The following is a 15,477-nucleotide window of genomic DNA, read 5'->3' as shown; positions in this document are numbered from 1 at the left end:
CCAGTCTTGTAGTCCTGTGGTCTAAATAACTTCTTACATTTTGTACTGTTTTATCTGGTATATTTGGAAAGAACATTTTAAATGCTGCACAGAATTTTGAGATTGCAATGTTTCTTATCATTTCTGTTGTTATTCTTTGGTTAAAAGCCATTTCTAGGAAAAAAAGGCTTTCAAGAAAACTCTGCTTGTGTGTTTGTGTCCCGCAAAGTTAAAACTGAAGAGAACAAATTTTTTAAGTGAAAATGTGATATCAAATGTTTAAAATGTTTCCAGTTTTTTAATATAAATGTTATAAATCTCCCCCTCCCATTCATGATGGTACTTTCTGTTCAAATGCAAAGACATAATCTTATTTAGCCAGAGACTAAGAAGATTTCTGTATTTAGTAAGCAATTAGTCTTTGTGGTTGCTTTAAGATTCTTGAGCATTGGTGATTTAGTAGCCTTCAAAACAGTTACTCATTGTCATTGGATCTCTGTTCCTTCATGTCTGTGAATATTCGGCTCTGTGATTTTATTTTATTTTCCTCACTGAGTCAATATAATAATTCTCAGTGATTTTGGGGAGCACAGCTGAGCCCATTTAAAAAGTGACTGTATAATGGTGATTGACCTGATAGTTTGCACATCACCCCTAAAATGCCTGAAGACAGTGAGCTTGAAATTAAAAAATAATAAAGATCACTAAAAGGTCAAAATATTTGCTTTTGTTTAAAAATTAAGTCATTAAGTGGTACCGAATTTTTATCAGAAGTGTTGCTATTTAAGAAAGATTGGGGGCTTCATCAAGTATAATTTCCTGTATAAAGTGACAAGAGGCCCAAAAATTTATTGCTGAAATTAATTTATTAATTGAAATAGTTTCAAATATCTCCCGGATGCCTTAGATTAATGTGTGTGTGGACTGAGTGTACAAGAAGCAAAGCAAGCTTAGAGTCTGTTTCATCACATATCCAGCTGGGATTGTGAATACTCAGTGCTGAAAAATCAGAGAAGCATCACAGAGTAATAATGGGATCTTCAGTTTCTCCCTTACTGCCACATCAGGATGTTGTGAAAAGTTGGTTGGTGGGGCTGTGAGAGGAATAGAGACTCTTGACTTCATCCAGCGAAGCGTTTAGTTCACAAGAGGCACATCACAACAGCAACCTTTGTATTCAACATGCTGCTGAAACAACAACAGCAGGAAACAACAATCCACAACAGTTGTGATACTCTTCAAGAAGGAACGCTACACAAAAATAAAGATATTTACTAAAAAGAACCTAAAAAAGGTCAGCGAAGAGAAGGAAGTTGTACCAGGTGGTGTGGAAGCTACTTAAGGACACCATATGGGATATTCAAGGCCAGCACCCACCACCTGTCATGAAAGGCGTGAGAGAAAGTGAGAAGACAGCAGAGCTAGACAACAGAGTAAAGGAAGTTAGAAAGAAGTAGGTGTTCTTTAAAAAACTGAGTTCACACCCAAATGATGTATTAAACATATTTAAATGTAAAAACATGGTAAGACAGGTGAAGGAATGCTTGAGCAAATGTTACAAACAACTGAAACTGGCAATAGGTCTTACTTCTGATACACCAGGAGCAATGTGTCTGCCAGTCTTTTGAGACAGTGATCATGGTGTAGAATTAATATTTAGAGAGGCTTGTTTCAAAGAAGTTAAATAAATCCTGTTTGCATTGCTGTTACCTGTGGAAAAAAACTATGGAGAATCCCATGATGCAGCACTTCTTCCTAGGCTTTCTGAAAGGATATGTGAAATTAAAGGGATTTAACAGTCATGCAACAAAATAAATTATAAAATGAAATCACCAGTACCAGGTTTTATTCACCTAAACTTTCTGAAAGAATTCAAGAAAAAAAAATTGCCGGCATTACTGACAGTGATGCATAACTACTTGTTTTTCAAATGCCTTGTTATCAGAGATTTTGTGGCTGGATAGTGTGATGCCAGTTTTTTGAAACAGTTCTTGAATCATCGAGGGAGCTGCAAGCCTGTAGTCCTGTGGTTTGCTTTAGGCAGTTCAGCACAAGTTATGACACAAAATAATATTTGTGGATGCTTGAAAACCTGTAATCTGCATGGGACAAATCCACAGAAGGTTTGCAAAGAGGACGTATACACATACCTTGGAATCTTTGAAAAGCTAGGAAATCTATGGATAAGAATGCTACAGCTGATATAGTTTCCTTGAATTTCCACCTAGTTTTTGTTAAAGCCCCTAACCAAAGAGAGCACATAGATGTAGCGTGGATGAAGCCCCAGATAGGGAAGTAGATGGAGAGAAAGCAGCAGTTCTCAAAACAGGGAGGTCACAACTGGAGGCTTTTGCTCAATAGATGGTCAGGTAAAAAGAGTGAACAGTGATATCAGGTTTTCTGATGGCTACATGGGTATCGACTGCGCTAAAGGCAAGAGCTGGATGCAGTGTAATCTCAGATTGAGTGATTTGTCAAAAACACAGATAGTTGTCAAGTGATGCACTTAGGAAGAAATACCCAGTCAAAATTCACCTGCAAAATGGTGGGCTCAGAGCTGACTGTTACCAAGCAGGAGTAAGATTTTACAGTATGACAAATAACTGAGGATTCCAGCACTCAGCAGCAATCAAAAAAAACCAAACAAAATTATGGCAATTATTAGGGTAAAAAGTGTAAAAAAAGGACTATCATTATACCACAGTGTAAGTCCAAAGTTCACCTTTTCTTGAATGCAGGGTATGGCTACTGTTTGATACAGAATATAGGCCTAGGTAGTTGTTTGTAGTGACCAATTACAATTCCTCCTATGGCAGGAATTTGATGTAACTTATGAGTAAGAGAAATTCATCTGTATGTACAGTCAAATAAACATTTAGGATTGAGGACTGATGCAGATGATGATATCTGCCTTTACTGATTATTGACATTACAGTTAATTGGATATGCTTAAAATCCAAGAGTTACTACTCTGTTTTGCTAGACAGCACTTATGCAGCATTTGCCAGTTTTGTGTGAATTCTTCATTTATGAACACACAAATACAGCATGAATGAACAAAGGAAGGACAGTCCCTATCTTAAACAGCTTCCAGTCTTTTGCAGTTTTCTCCAACATCATGAGTGTTGCAGATTACTAAAAGTTTTGAAGTTTTTAATTGAGATTTCTTTTACTGATTTCAAATGATGATTTGAAACAATTTCCACCCAAAAACAGTGTGAAAATATTAACATCATTTTATGCTCCTGAGATCTTTGCAATATTGCTTTTATTTCAACAAACCATTACATTTTATTGCATTCACTAGCCACAGCTTTTCACTCTCAGTCCAACTGTAGCTGCACATGTCTTAATTGTCACTAAAAATAACATTCTTTTTTACCTTACAAAATCCTGAACCAAAATTAAATTCCTATGCATTGACTGCATGGTTTAGCATGGAAAATCCATCCAGTATATCAGGGAGAAGAAAAAAACTTCAACTAGCTGGAAAAATCAGGAGAGGCATACGTCCTCTTAATCTGAAAACAAACAAACAAACTAAAAAACAAAACCACCCAGCAGAATTGCCATGAGAGACATCCAGAAAGCCAGCTGTGGGACTTGGTTCTTGAACAGGAGAGCCAGCTACCATACTTGAGTCGTGATGAACACATTATACAGATTTCCAAAGCTGAGAGGGTATTCTTTGTCTTTTTCTTGGTCTGCTTTATACGCCTAAAGTTTGTTCTTATAATATTCAGGGACCTGATTTTTAAAAATCCCTAGCATTGTCAGCTTATTCTCAGAGCCAAACTTCATTTTGGCATGCTGTGGAATTTGATATCCTCTTAGACTTGCAGACACTAAGTAAACAGCCTCCCATTTTTCAGTGTCTTACAGGATGCTGTCCCACAATGTTTCCGTCTGCCATTGTCTGAAGGAACCAAAATAGTACAGATAAACTCGAGGAAGCTCATCTTTTCCATCACAGAGTTGCCAACAGGGTGTTCATGCTGATGGTTAGTCTGGACAGGAGGAAGTCAGCTGTTAGTTAACCTATGTTAAGCTTTGTATTTAATCTGTTTGTGTCTCCAGCTGCCCTGATGATGAATACAAAGTAACTTACTAATATAATAGAAGTTAGTAAATAAAAGTTAACTTATTGGTAATCTTAATGTCAATCATTATTTTTTTATTTTCTATTTTTTATTATTTTTTTGTTTTTCCTTGAAGATAGAAACTCGATGCAGTGACTTTTCATTATCAAAATTCAATACGCTCTATCTATAAACGAGTCCTCTTATTTCATTTTAAGTCTGGGTTTTGACATATTTCTACCTCTGTTCTGTTAAAGAATCATGCAGTTTGAATGGAGGAAACGTTTTAGTCTTTCAGACAAGATAAGATAGGCTGTTAGAAAATGACTTTTACAGCTAGCTTTCATTTTCAGGCTGCTCATTCCCACTTCTATATCGTACTGTCAATCAGGCTACGGCGACTGTGCACCTGCGTGGTAAACTGCATCCAGAAAGTAATCTATGCTAAATAAAAATTTAACTCCAAACAGTTCCTGAGGAAGGTGTTCTTATTAAGGCTGAAAGAAATGCCTATGAAGTTATGATTGTGACTGGAAAATGTATATGGGCATTCTGTCAGGGAGACACTTTGCTCAGTCTGAGAGAGCACCAAGTGCAGCTAAACAGGTTAGAGTCAATTGCTTCTGGATAATTAGATTACGTGATCAATTAAGTGATTTGTGGAACAGAGATGGGTCTTAGGAGGGAGAGAGGGGTGACAGGCCATTATGGAACAGGGGAAGAATCATCAGCTCTTTTGGAATTAGGACAAGCTGTAGGTGCAGTTGTGGCTAGAGTTAGTGTGACCCAAAAGCTGCTATTCCTGTCGTTATTGCTGAAGTACTTGTTCACCATCCTGAGATTGCTTGCATAGTATATATTCCTTGCATTTGTTATAATTATGCAGCACTTTCCATCAGTGGGAAAAGTTATTAGAACCAAATTTGTATCTATTGAAATTTTATCAGGCCTCCCTATTGGTTTGAAATCTAGAGAATCTGTCAGAAGTTCGTTTGTTTTGTTTGGGTGTTTTTAATAAAACAGTGGATCTCATGAGCAGACTCATGTTATGAAACACGTTCTTCCATACTAATAATTTTTATAAAAGAGACTAATTCTTCTCAGTTGTCACAAGCCTCGAGTCAAAATTCATTATCTCCATTTCCTTTGTGGTTAACAGAAGGGGAGAGAGAGAGATTAGTCCTTCAGCTTGCATTTCCATCCAGGCTGGTTTAGGATGAGGCAAACTGTTTTCTGAAGATGGTAGCGTCTCTTGGGTTATCTGAGGGGGCATAAGTCTAGGTATGCACTGAGTATTTTCAGACAGCTAAAGCTGTGGGAGCAGATCCCACTGAACATGTTGCTTGTTGAGATCCTTGTGTGAGACGTGACCTAAACTTTATGGTTTATGTTCCTTGTGCAACTCTTATTTATATTTTAGCATGGCTGTTATAATCAGGTAGCCTTACTGGCTATATGAAGAACCAGTTCTTCAGTCTCCTGTGCATGCCACACACATGGGAATTCAATAGCAATCTGTACCATTAGTAACACAAGGATTTACTTTCTTCTGTTAGCTGGTGAAACTGCTCAGGTTAATTGGACACCACCTTGTTCTTGCATGAGGAGGCAGAAATGAAGTCTGTTTTGTTACTCTTTCTTTCAAGTCAAATAATACAAACATTTTTGGAGTTTCTTTCTCTGGTAACTTCTGTAAGAGTCCTCCTCTTGTCTGCCAAAGTCATCTTATTCAGGGATTATGCTAAGAAACACAGTATTACAAGCTTGAAGAGTACAACAGGTTTATATAATAGCTTTGGAATATTTTTCCAGTTATTTTCCATCTCCTTTCTTATGTATGCAAACAAGGTGTTAGCTGTTTTGATCGTTGATACCCACTGAGCAAATGTTTTCACTGAGCTTTCTATACTGATGCACAGGTCTGGCTTTTGTTTTTCTTGAGCTGATAGCAGTTCACTCTAGCCCTAGCAGTAGGTTATTCAAATTAATCCCTTTTGTGTGCATTGCTTTGCATTCGTAAGCATCTAATTTCGTCTGTTCCTGATGCTGAATCATTAGTAGCTCCCACACATGGAAGAGTAGATACTAAACAGATGCTAAAATACAGGACAAAGAATGACAAAAATCGCTAAAGGACTGCCACTCTTAACTCCTCAAGAGAACTTAGGTAGGGTAGTAGAGTCTTATGTTTGATTTTTTTCCCGTGTTGGAGGAAAGCATAGTTTTTCTTTACTTTCAGTCAGGTAGTTATCTTAATACCTACACATAGGAAGGCTACATTCAGTCTGCCTTTTGAGAGCTTCACCATGGTCTCTTCAGACCTTCTGCTGTCCTAAGGTACCTAGGATAAAGAAACTTATGGATTTGACACAGAAGATCAATTATCTTAAGCCCGGTCCTGGCTTCTGCACTGTTTTTTTCAAGTGGTTTCAAACCAATTGAGGGTGCTTGTCTGCACAACATGCTGTAGTTTTGCTGAGATTTGGTGATTCTCAGATGCTTAAAGAGCAAGTTAGGCCACTTTACTGAGAGCATAGATTAAACTAGCGTTTTTAGCAAACAGTGAGGTTCAAGTTAATAGAGGGCTGAGGAATTTTGCAAAACAATGTACCTACATTTGCATTGAAATTCACCTATTATAACACAAATATTCCCATGAAAATCCAAGTTAGATCTCAAGATGAAACAGTGATGTTTTGTTTATAGCATCTTTCACCATTCATATCTGCCTTCAGTTCTGATATTTTATTCCTTCAAGATGACACAGACGTTATTTTTCCCACATCCCATATGTCCAAATCACATATAAAGATATTTAGCTCAAATACCATGAGTGTGAAACATTCCACACTGTGGGTCCAGGGTGACGTTTGGCATGTCTTTAACATGCTGTGGTGTTCAGTTATAATACAGCAAATTTATTTTTATGCAGCCTGCCTTCATTGAAAGTATGGAAAATTGCTTTGCAGTGAGTCATCTGACAGCTAAAGAACTACAAATCTGTAGTGATATTTAAAGAGAAAGTGGCTCAGAGCTGACAGAGTTCAAGACAGAAAAAGAAACAGAAATGAAAGAGAGGGCCTCCAACCGTGGAGAAAATAGAGGCAAAGACTAGTTAGGAGGAGGAGTGATGAGAAAGCCAAACAAGCTGAGAATGTCAGAGGCAGTTCAGGAGATTATGCATATCATCCTGAAACGAGCATTGGGCTTCAGGTGTCTCTCCTGTGTTACACCAGTGTTAGCAAAGCAAAGATTCTTTGACCCTAAGGGAATGTTGTAAGCCCAGATAAATAAGAGTAATAGGCTCAGTACACTGTGAGGAATTTAGAAACATGCAGGTAGAGGTTGAGGGAAAGATAAATGGCTCAGCTTTCTGGATCAAGACGTTAGAAATGGTAGTTTGACCTTGGCTGAGCACCGAGTACCCACCAAAGCCACTCTATCACTGCCCTCAGCTGAACAAGGGAGAGAAAATAAAGGTTCATGAGCTAAGGGCAGGGAGAGATCACTCACCGATTACCATCACTCACCTGGGCAAAACAGACTCTACTTGGGGAAATCAATTGAATTTGTTACCAATCAAAATCAGAGCAAGATAATGAGAAGTAAAATTGAATCTTAAAAACACCCTCCTCCCCATCCCTCCCATCTTCCCAGGCTTAACTTTATTCCCTCTTCTCTACCTCCTCCCTCACAGTAGTGCAGGGAGATGGGGAATGAGGGTTACAGCCAGTTCATTACACGTTGTTTCTGCTGCTACTTCTTCCTCAGGGAGAAAAGTCCTTCCCCTGCTCCAGCATGAGGTCCCTCCCATGGGAGACAGTCTTCCATGAACTTCTCCAGCATGGGTCCTTCGCATGGGCTGTAGTTCTTCATGAACTGCTCCAGCATGGGTCTCTTCAGGAGCCCTCCAGCATGCATGCAGTCCTTCAGGAACAGATTGCTCCAATGTGAGTCCTCTGCAGGGTCACAAATCCTGCCAGCAAACCTACTCCAGTGTGAGTTCCTCTCTCCATAAGGCCACAGATCCTGCCAGGTGCTCCTCTGGTGTGGGCTTCCTATGAAGCTACAGCTTCCTCAGGCTTCCACTTGCTCGAGTGTGGGGTCCTCCACAGGCTGCAGGTGGATCTCTGCTCCCCCATGGTCCTCCATGGGCTGCAGGGGCACAGCTGCCTCACCATGCTCTGCTCCATGGGCTGTGGAGGAATCTGCTCCAGCTGCCAGAGCACCTCCTCCCCCTTCTTCTTCACTGACCTTGCTGTCTGCAGAGTTGTTTCTCTGACATAGTCTCACTGGCTGCAATTACTTCTGCACAATTACTTTTTTACCCCTTCTTAGCTATGTTATCCCAGAGGCATTACTGCTGTCACTGACGGGCTCAGCCTTAGCCAGCCAGCAGTGGGGCTGTCTTGGAACCGACTGGCGTTGACTCTATCAGATATACAGGAAGCTTCTGGCAAATTAACTTTTCACAGAAGTCACCACTGTAGCCCCCACCATGACCAAAATCTTACCATGCAAACTCAGTACATAGAAGAACACTGGTATTCTGCACTCCATGATGTTCAAACGTGTGAGGATTTTGTTAGACCATGAAGGAGGGAATTTCAGTTAGACAGGAATTATTACAGACATGAATATGGACTTCAGCAGCAGTGCACTCAAAGGGAAGATGGGTTCTGGCAGTCTTACTTGCCTAATGTTAGGAGGGCTAACACTCAGAAGTGAGCGTGTGGGAGAAGCAGTCAGTTCAGGGTCAGAGATGACTTGCTTTGTGTTGAGGGATAAGATCTGAGTAAAGAAGCACAAAAGCTGTCTTGGAGAGCAAAAGAGACTTATTTCCCATGACATTTGAGCCTTCTGAAAAATTAGCTGGTAAGGAAATTATAATGTAGCAAGGGAACAACAGAACGGAGGCAGGCGGTTAAAGAGATTGGAGACTACTTGCCAAGGTCACTGTTGCTTTGCCTATAAAGTTGATGTCCAAAACTGAGCTAACAGTAAGATATCCCAAAGGAGGGGGATGTTTAAGGAGGAGGAAGTAGATGAGTCAGAAGCAGATGCCTGGTGTTTTTAAAGCACCACACTGTCATGAATGAGCATCATCAATAGAAACACGTTTTGCTGTCAATTGTGTGTGTTCTCCTTGCATTCTTGGTCAAGTCTACAGACTGGGGGGGGGGACTCCTTGGGAACGTCTCTCATGCCGAGTCCCCCAGCCTGTCCATACTGCTTTTTGTTCTGGGGATTGTTTTGACCTCACTCAGTATAGAACCATATTATCTGCTTTAAGAAAGTAAATGCAATGTACAGTATGTAGCACAAAGAAGAGTACAGTCTTTTATTGAAAGCAGAAGGGAAAAGAGTTTATTGTCTTACTTTTATGATTAGAATGTCTTTCAGTACTACAATGTCAAAACCAACTTTTCTAAATGCATTGAGTAAGGTTAGAGCCACTCTGGCATCCCAAAATTTGAAGGGTGTAATATTTTATTGTCCTCAGTTCTAAAATGCTTATTACAGATCATCTTATTTACAGCTCTCATGTCTCTTTTGAATCCGCAGAAGAGGAATATCAAGGGCAAACCAAGAGAAAGTGCGTTCGAAGGAAGAAACAAAAGAGCAGTTTGCAAATCTCTAATAATTTACATGGAGAACAAACAGACTGTGGAATGCAAGAGGCTCTAGTTCAAGATAATTTACAGCTGCAGCAGACAGACAGTCCCAAAATAAGCAGAAACAAAAAGAGGAAAATGAAAAAGAAGCGACAGAAAGAAAAAAAGAGAGCAGCTGGCTTGGTAACAAAAACTACCAGTGTGGATTTTACATATCAGCCTGACAAAAACAACAGAGAAGAAGCAACAGGCTTAAAAGACATACATGAAAAGGCAGATAGCATTCTGGACTTCCTGCAGGCAACACAACAAATTTATTTTGCTGACAGTATGTACCACTCTTTCTCCTCTCTTTTCATGAGCATTACCACGCAGGGGAAAATGGATGTGCATTTATTAATGCTGTAATATGGGACAAATCTACTAGAGAAGTGTCTCTCTTGAACTCAGTAAGACATGTGAGTTCTTAGTATTTGTCCCACTTTCTGGTGTGCACATGAATATGTAAGAATCCACATCAATAGAAAAAACCTGTGGTTCTTTGTTTCTCTGTCTTTGAAAATATACATGATATTCCTTACTCTTTTCTTAAACATTCCAAAGCACTCGGGGCAAGTGGTTAAAATGGGCCAAATTCTTCTTTCCTCTGCAAGCAAACATCCAGAAGGATTACTTCCTTTCAGAGGACTTCAAATGAGGGCAATTGCTATCCTGAACTACTTTCATGCTTAGCATCTCTAAACCAACCTACTTTTCAGAATGTTCTCTTTCCCAGGAGAAGATTTCTTTGTATTATATAAGGAAATCTAAACAGCATGCAAGAGGAAAGGGCAGGATACTGTTGGCACTGCGAAAGTGTATTGGCATAAAGCACTTCTGAACAAGGTGAATGAGAACTGCATAATGCATATTCCATAGCACTTTTCAAAGGATTGCATGGATGTTATCCCTAATGGCCTATTGAATGTTCACCTGGTTACTGTGGAGCTGAATGGAGAATATTAAACAACTTACTTATCTGTATGAGTCCATCTTAAGTCAGAGCTCTTGGCTCCTAGTCCCGTAAAATTCATCTTTAGACTACAGAATTACTTTAAACACCCCGTTAGGTTGACATCAGGGATTTCTTGTTATTTTTTTTCAAGATGTATACTTAGAATTTTCTTTGCTCCGCTGTTAAGTTTTTCTGCTACATCAGATCTTCATACTAAGCCTAGCATTGGAAATCTATCCTACTTTTTGGCTAATGTATTTCCGTCACCAAAAATATGAATTTTACTACTTCACTGTAGTAAATGTAAGCTAAATTACATGTGTTTGCTGCGGTAGAACACCAGAGTAACTGAGAAAGATTGCAAACTCTTCAAGTTCTGCTGTTAATGCATGAACAGAACAGAAACCTGATCAGCTGTCCACAACTGTGTTGCATCTTGAATTTTAAGGAGGGGTGTTGTTGAGCTTCCAGCTTTTCTGGAAGTCAAGTTCAGGTTTTGACAGTTTTTGACAGCCTGACTGGCCCTGGTTTCAAACCAGCAGGTCAGTGTTGAACCAATGAGGACCTTGGAATCCACAGAGAGGAATTCTTAGGTAAAAGGAAGTTCATCTGCAGATAAGATGTGACATCCACAAATCAGAGTGTGACTAACTTTCTTGTTAGGCAAATTGTAGTTTATATATAGATTTGACATTATGCTGTTTGCCTTTTCTGGTTGAATGACTTTAACACTCCCTGTTTCTTTTAGATAAAATTGGAAGCCATTGCTTTTAGCAGCATTTTCAAATGGTCGCATTGGATCATGTTTCTACTATATATCTTAAAAAGCTGAATCGGGAAAATTCTGTTCTTCTCAGTTGGCTTGCTGGTAAAAAACAGAAGAATTAAATAAAGGGAATCTGGTTAAAGGGACAGACTACGCCTTGTTACTGGAATGGAAGAATTTATGCTTTAGTAGTGTATAAACAATGCCTGCCCTTCTCTGCTGTGTTCCATGCTGTTATACCTGCTTTTTAAATAAAAACATACAGGTGCAATAACAAGATAATTGGTAGCCTCCAGAAGTGCTTTGCAGTAGTTCCACAGTTTCCCTGTCTCCAAATATGTGTGCATTTTTGTAATACAGAGTGTGTTGGAAGCAAAAACACAGTGCTTTGGCCACTGTACAGTTTATTCATCACACCTTCTTCCTCTGCTAATTTTGAAAATTTAGATTCCTCTTGCATTCCTGTCATTGTGAATCCTACTGTCCTTTTTACTTATTGAATTTTGTAGTTTTTCCCTCTTACTATTGTTTTTATATTTAACAAAAAGTTGGAGGAGCAAGCTGCTCTTTAGTGCCTGATATTTGGTTGTCAGTTGTACTAAAAAGGAAGATGCTGTCTTTGAAAAGATATAATTAGGAAAATTTTTCTCTGTGTTCACTGAACATTTTTAACATAGTTTTCCAATTGTTTTTCCAGAGAAATCAGAATGCACAGATACTGCTGTAAATTCAGCAACTACCCAAGAGCTCTTACAATATCTTGAATCTCGCACCGTCTCTTCCTCAGATGTGACTCATCTACATCGTTTGAAATCCCTTGTATTGCTACAGGATATTGAGAGATTGAAGGATGCCTTGAAACAATTCCAAGAACAATCCATGATGCTTCCTGGTAGGTACCATTAGGTACCATTCACTCGTGTTCATTCACTGATTTTTTTTGTGTGTGGATTAAAATTCACATCACTTTTTAATTATTATTATTATTAGGAAGCTGTAAATAATTATATAGTGGTAAATATATGCTTATATAAAACTTGAAAATATAATTCTTGCCAAAAATACAGCGATTACCCTCTTTCCATTTGGTTACAATCAATACAGAAACTTTTCTCACTTTGCAGCAACTATAGAATACAAGATGATTCAGGGTTTTAAACTAAAAAGAGAGAATTCCTGCCTGTAGAGTTCGGAGCTGATATGTTTTGGAAGGGACACTCTTAGAGAAGTACATATGTATTCTTTTAAGGATAGATACAGAGTATGACACCCCTTAAGATTATCATGGATGTGAAGCATCTACATATACATGGGACAAAATCCTGTGCATTTCAAGCCTACATTCTACAATCTTAATTGTAATCACACAGTCTCATTGGATGTAATACACATGTGCAAACCAGGTAGAACTCAACAGGAATAATGAAAATGGTATTGTCACTTTATTGAATTAACTAATTTAGCTTCTGTCAGTTAAAGCAAAATGGAACTGTTGAAGTGACTACATTCAGGATATTCTTTGCAGGCCTTATCCATATTCTCTGCAATACAGTTGGAATTCTCTTGGGTTTTGCAGCCCTGAGACAAGTTGCTCTCTTTACTTTTATACAGCAGAAATGTCCAACTGAAGAGAGAAAACAGAAGCAAATTAAAACCCATAATTTTCTGATGCATGTATTTGTTGCTTGGAAAAGCAGAAGACAATTTTCTGAGTGATTTTTAGAATTCATTAATGTTTCTACTGATAGAGCCTGGAATTGTTTACTCTTCCAGTTAATTTTTTTCCCTTTGTAACTCTTGTCATTCCAGGTTCAATTCTAATCTCATTCCAAGTTCACAAAGATGTAACCACAGTAGTTAATTTGATATTCATGAGGTATAACAACATAAGAAAGAGGAAAATACATTCTTATAAATTATTAAATGATAATTAAACACCTGCTAGGTATTAATTTGCTTCAGCAGAGTTTAACAGTACATTCTATTTGTAATTCAGGAATTTCAATGAATGAAAATTTAATGCTCTGCAATTTTACTTCGAATTAGACCTTTAATTATAGGGGCTTTTCCTACTTTTGTCTCAGAAATAGGTCATCTTGTCCAGTCTGAGTATTTTACATTTTAGGTTTCATTCCCAATTAAGAGGTGATAAAAGTTAAGAGTTACTTCAAAAACTTGTTGTCTTAGCAAATTCAAGTTCTTATTATAGAAATACAAGTTAGGACTGTTTATGGAGATAAAAATGTACAGTACATCATAGTTATCTCTATTTTTTTACTAGTTTGTCTGATTATCTTGCCTTTTTTCTCTTTATTTTTACTGGGGTGTGATGTACTAGAAGCAAAGGTCATTCTATATTAACATGGTAAAATACCCAATCTATTTTAGAAAGGTGTATTATTTTTACAAAGTAAACATTTTATTCCCTGTGGTTCAAGAATATGTTAAGCATATTCTTATATATGTTAATATGTTAAGGTTCAAGCAATATGTTAACCCTTTTTCCCACGGTTATGATTGTATTTAAGCTGCTAGCATCAAAGGAGTCATGATGGGTGCCATGTTTTGTTCAGTTTTATCTTTAATTCCTGGAAGGGAAGAGTAAGGAAAAAATGAGAATTGATCCATCTCTTTCATATAAGTGTACATTCTCCTTTAGTAAAATTTACAAATTATACATACCATTATATGTCTTTTATTTCCTCATATATCTGTATGTTATGGTTTCATCTAACTCTACACTGGGGTTACCAAGTTTATGCCTTATGATAAGTTTTGTTTTCTTAGTACCTTTTTACAGACCCCTTAAATAAAGCCCTGGTCTGCAGATCACAAATTGAAAATCACTGGTTTAATACCACATTTTGGTATTTCCTTCACATCTCTTAGCATGTTATTCGTATTGGGAATCACGGTGCAACCAAAAGAAAGAAGAAACAATGAAGAAATAAGTTTCTATTTTATCTTAAGCTCCTAGGTCCCAATATTTACTGTCAAAGAAATTGCTAAAGAGATTGAAACAAAAATTATCAACATTAGGTGTTATATTTAACCCTTCATATAAATGAGAAAACATATTTAAATAAGAAAATTTCTGGTTAAGAGATTCTTGTTCTGTCTAGTTATCATCCTCCATCAACTTACCTTGTACTTTGTGCTTCAAGTTACTCTGTCAAGTTGACCTTGTAGTTCAGTGATCATACAAAATTGAGGTTGGTCAGGAGTGTTTGTGTGAACATAATTATTTAAAGTGTCATTGTTCTCAGACTGTAAAAGACAACAAAATGTCCTATTACTGTTTCCATTTATTTGGTACTCTTTAACAAAAAGAGTACTTACCTCTACCTAAAATCTTGTATAAGTGCAGGGAAGAGAATGTTTAGAAGTCACATAGGTATGGATTTCTCATGAGGGGGCTTTGCTGATCTCTGTCAGAAAGTCTGTGTTCATTTACAAAAGGAAGCCAGGGACCTTCATGGTCCTGCACAGTGCAGTGGGCAAAGGAGAAGAGTTGTGACTGGAATTAGTGCTCCTTTTGCTGGTTGGAAACTGTAACTGTTTAAATGAGAGCTACTTAATTCCTATTTCACATCAATTATTAAAGCATAGGTGATCGCCTAATTAAAAAAAAGTCAGTATCTGCTAATTTATGAACTCATTTATGAACTTCTACTCATCAACTTCATTCCATTATCTATTAACGTTTTCCCTTTGTTGGTTAGTTTCAAATCTCAAACATACTCTTCCCTTGTTGCCTAGGAAATTATCACTCATGGCAGAGCTCGAAGCTTCTTTTATCTGCCTTTTTTTGGAGAGTTGTCCTTTATATATGTCTTCATTGCAGGGGAAGATACATTTGGCAGACCAGAAATAATGCAGTTACTGTGTGCCTACAGTGCAGAGGCTGATACACAGAGGCCTTAAAATGATTAAATTTACACTTCTTTTTATGAAGTAACATTCAAAGAAAAGGAAAAGAAATTTGAAAACTACATTAGCATAACATTATAGAATCATTTTAAATGTGAACATTACGTGGTAAGT

At 37.8% G+C, this 15,477-nt stretch overlaps 1 protein-coding gene across 1 annotated transcript in view; it reads left to right on the top strand.

Moving 5' to 3' along the window:
* Positions 1-15,477, top strand: part of ERICH1 (glutamate rich 1) — a 100,245-nt gene that overhangs the window by 83,169 nt on the left and 1,599 nt on the right. The window contains exons 4-5 of the mRNA XM_018088890.2: positions 9,624-10,001; positions 12,131-12,325. Coding sequence (XP_017944379.2) covers positions 9,624-10,001; positions 12,131-12,325 — 573 coding nt within the window. The remainder of the gene's footprint in view (positions 1-9,623; positions 10,002-12,130; positions 12,326-15,477) is intronic.

The sequence above is a fragment of the Manacus vitellinus genome, unplaced genomic scaffold (assembly GCF_001715985.3).
Source record: "Manacus vitellinus isolate BGI_N305 unplaced genomic scaffold, ASM171598v3 scaffold_11_pilon, whole genome shotgun sequence".
In the NCBI taxonomy this organism is placed as follows: domain Eukaryota; kingdom Metazoa; phylum Chordata; class Aves; order Passeriformes; family Pipridae; genus Manacus; species Manacus vitellinus.
Note: the sequence above shows the minus strand (reverse complement) of the source record. Positions and strands in the feature narration are given on the sequence as shown.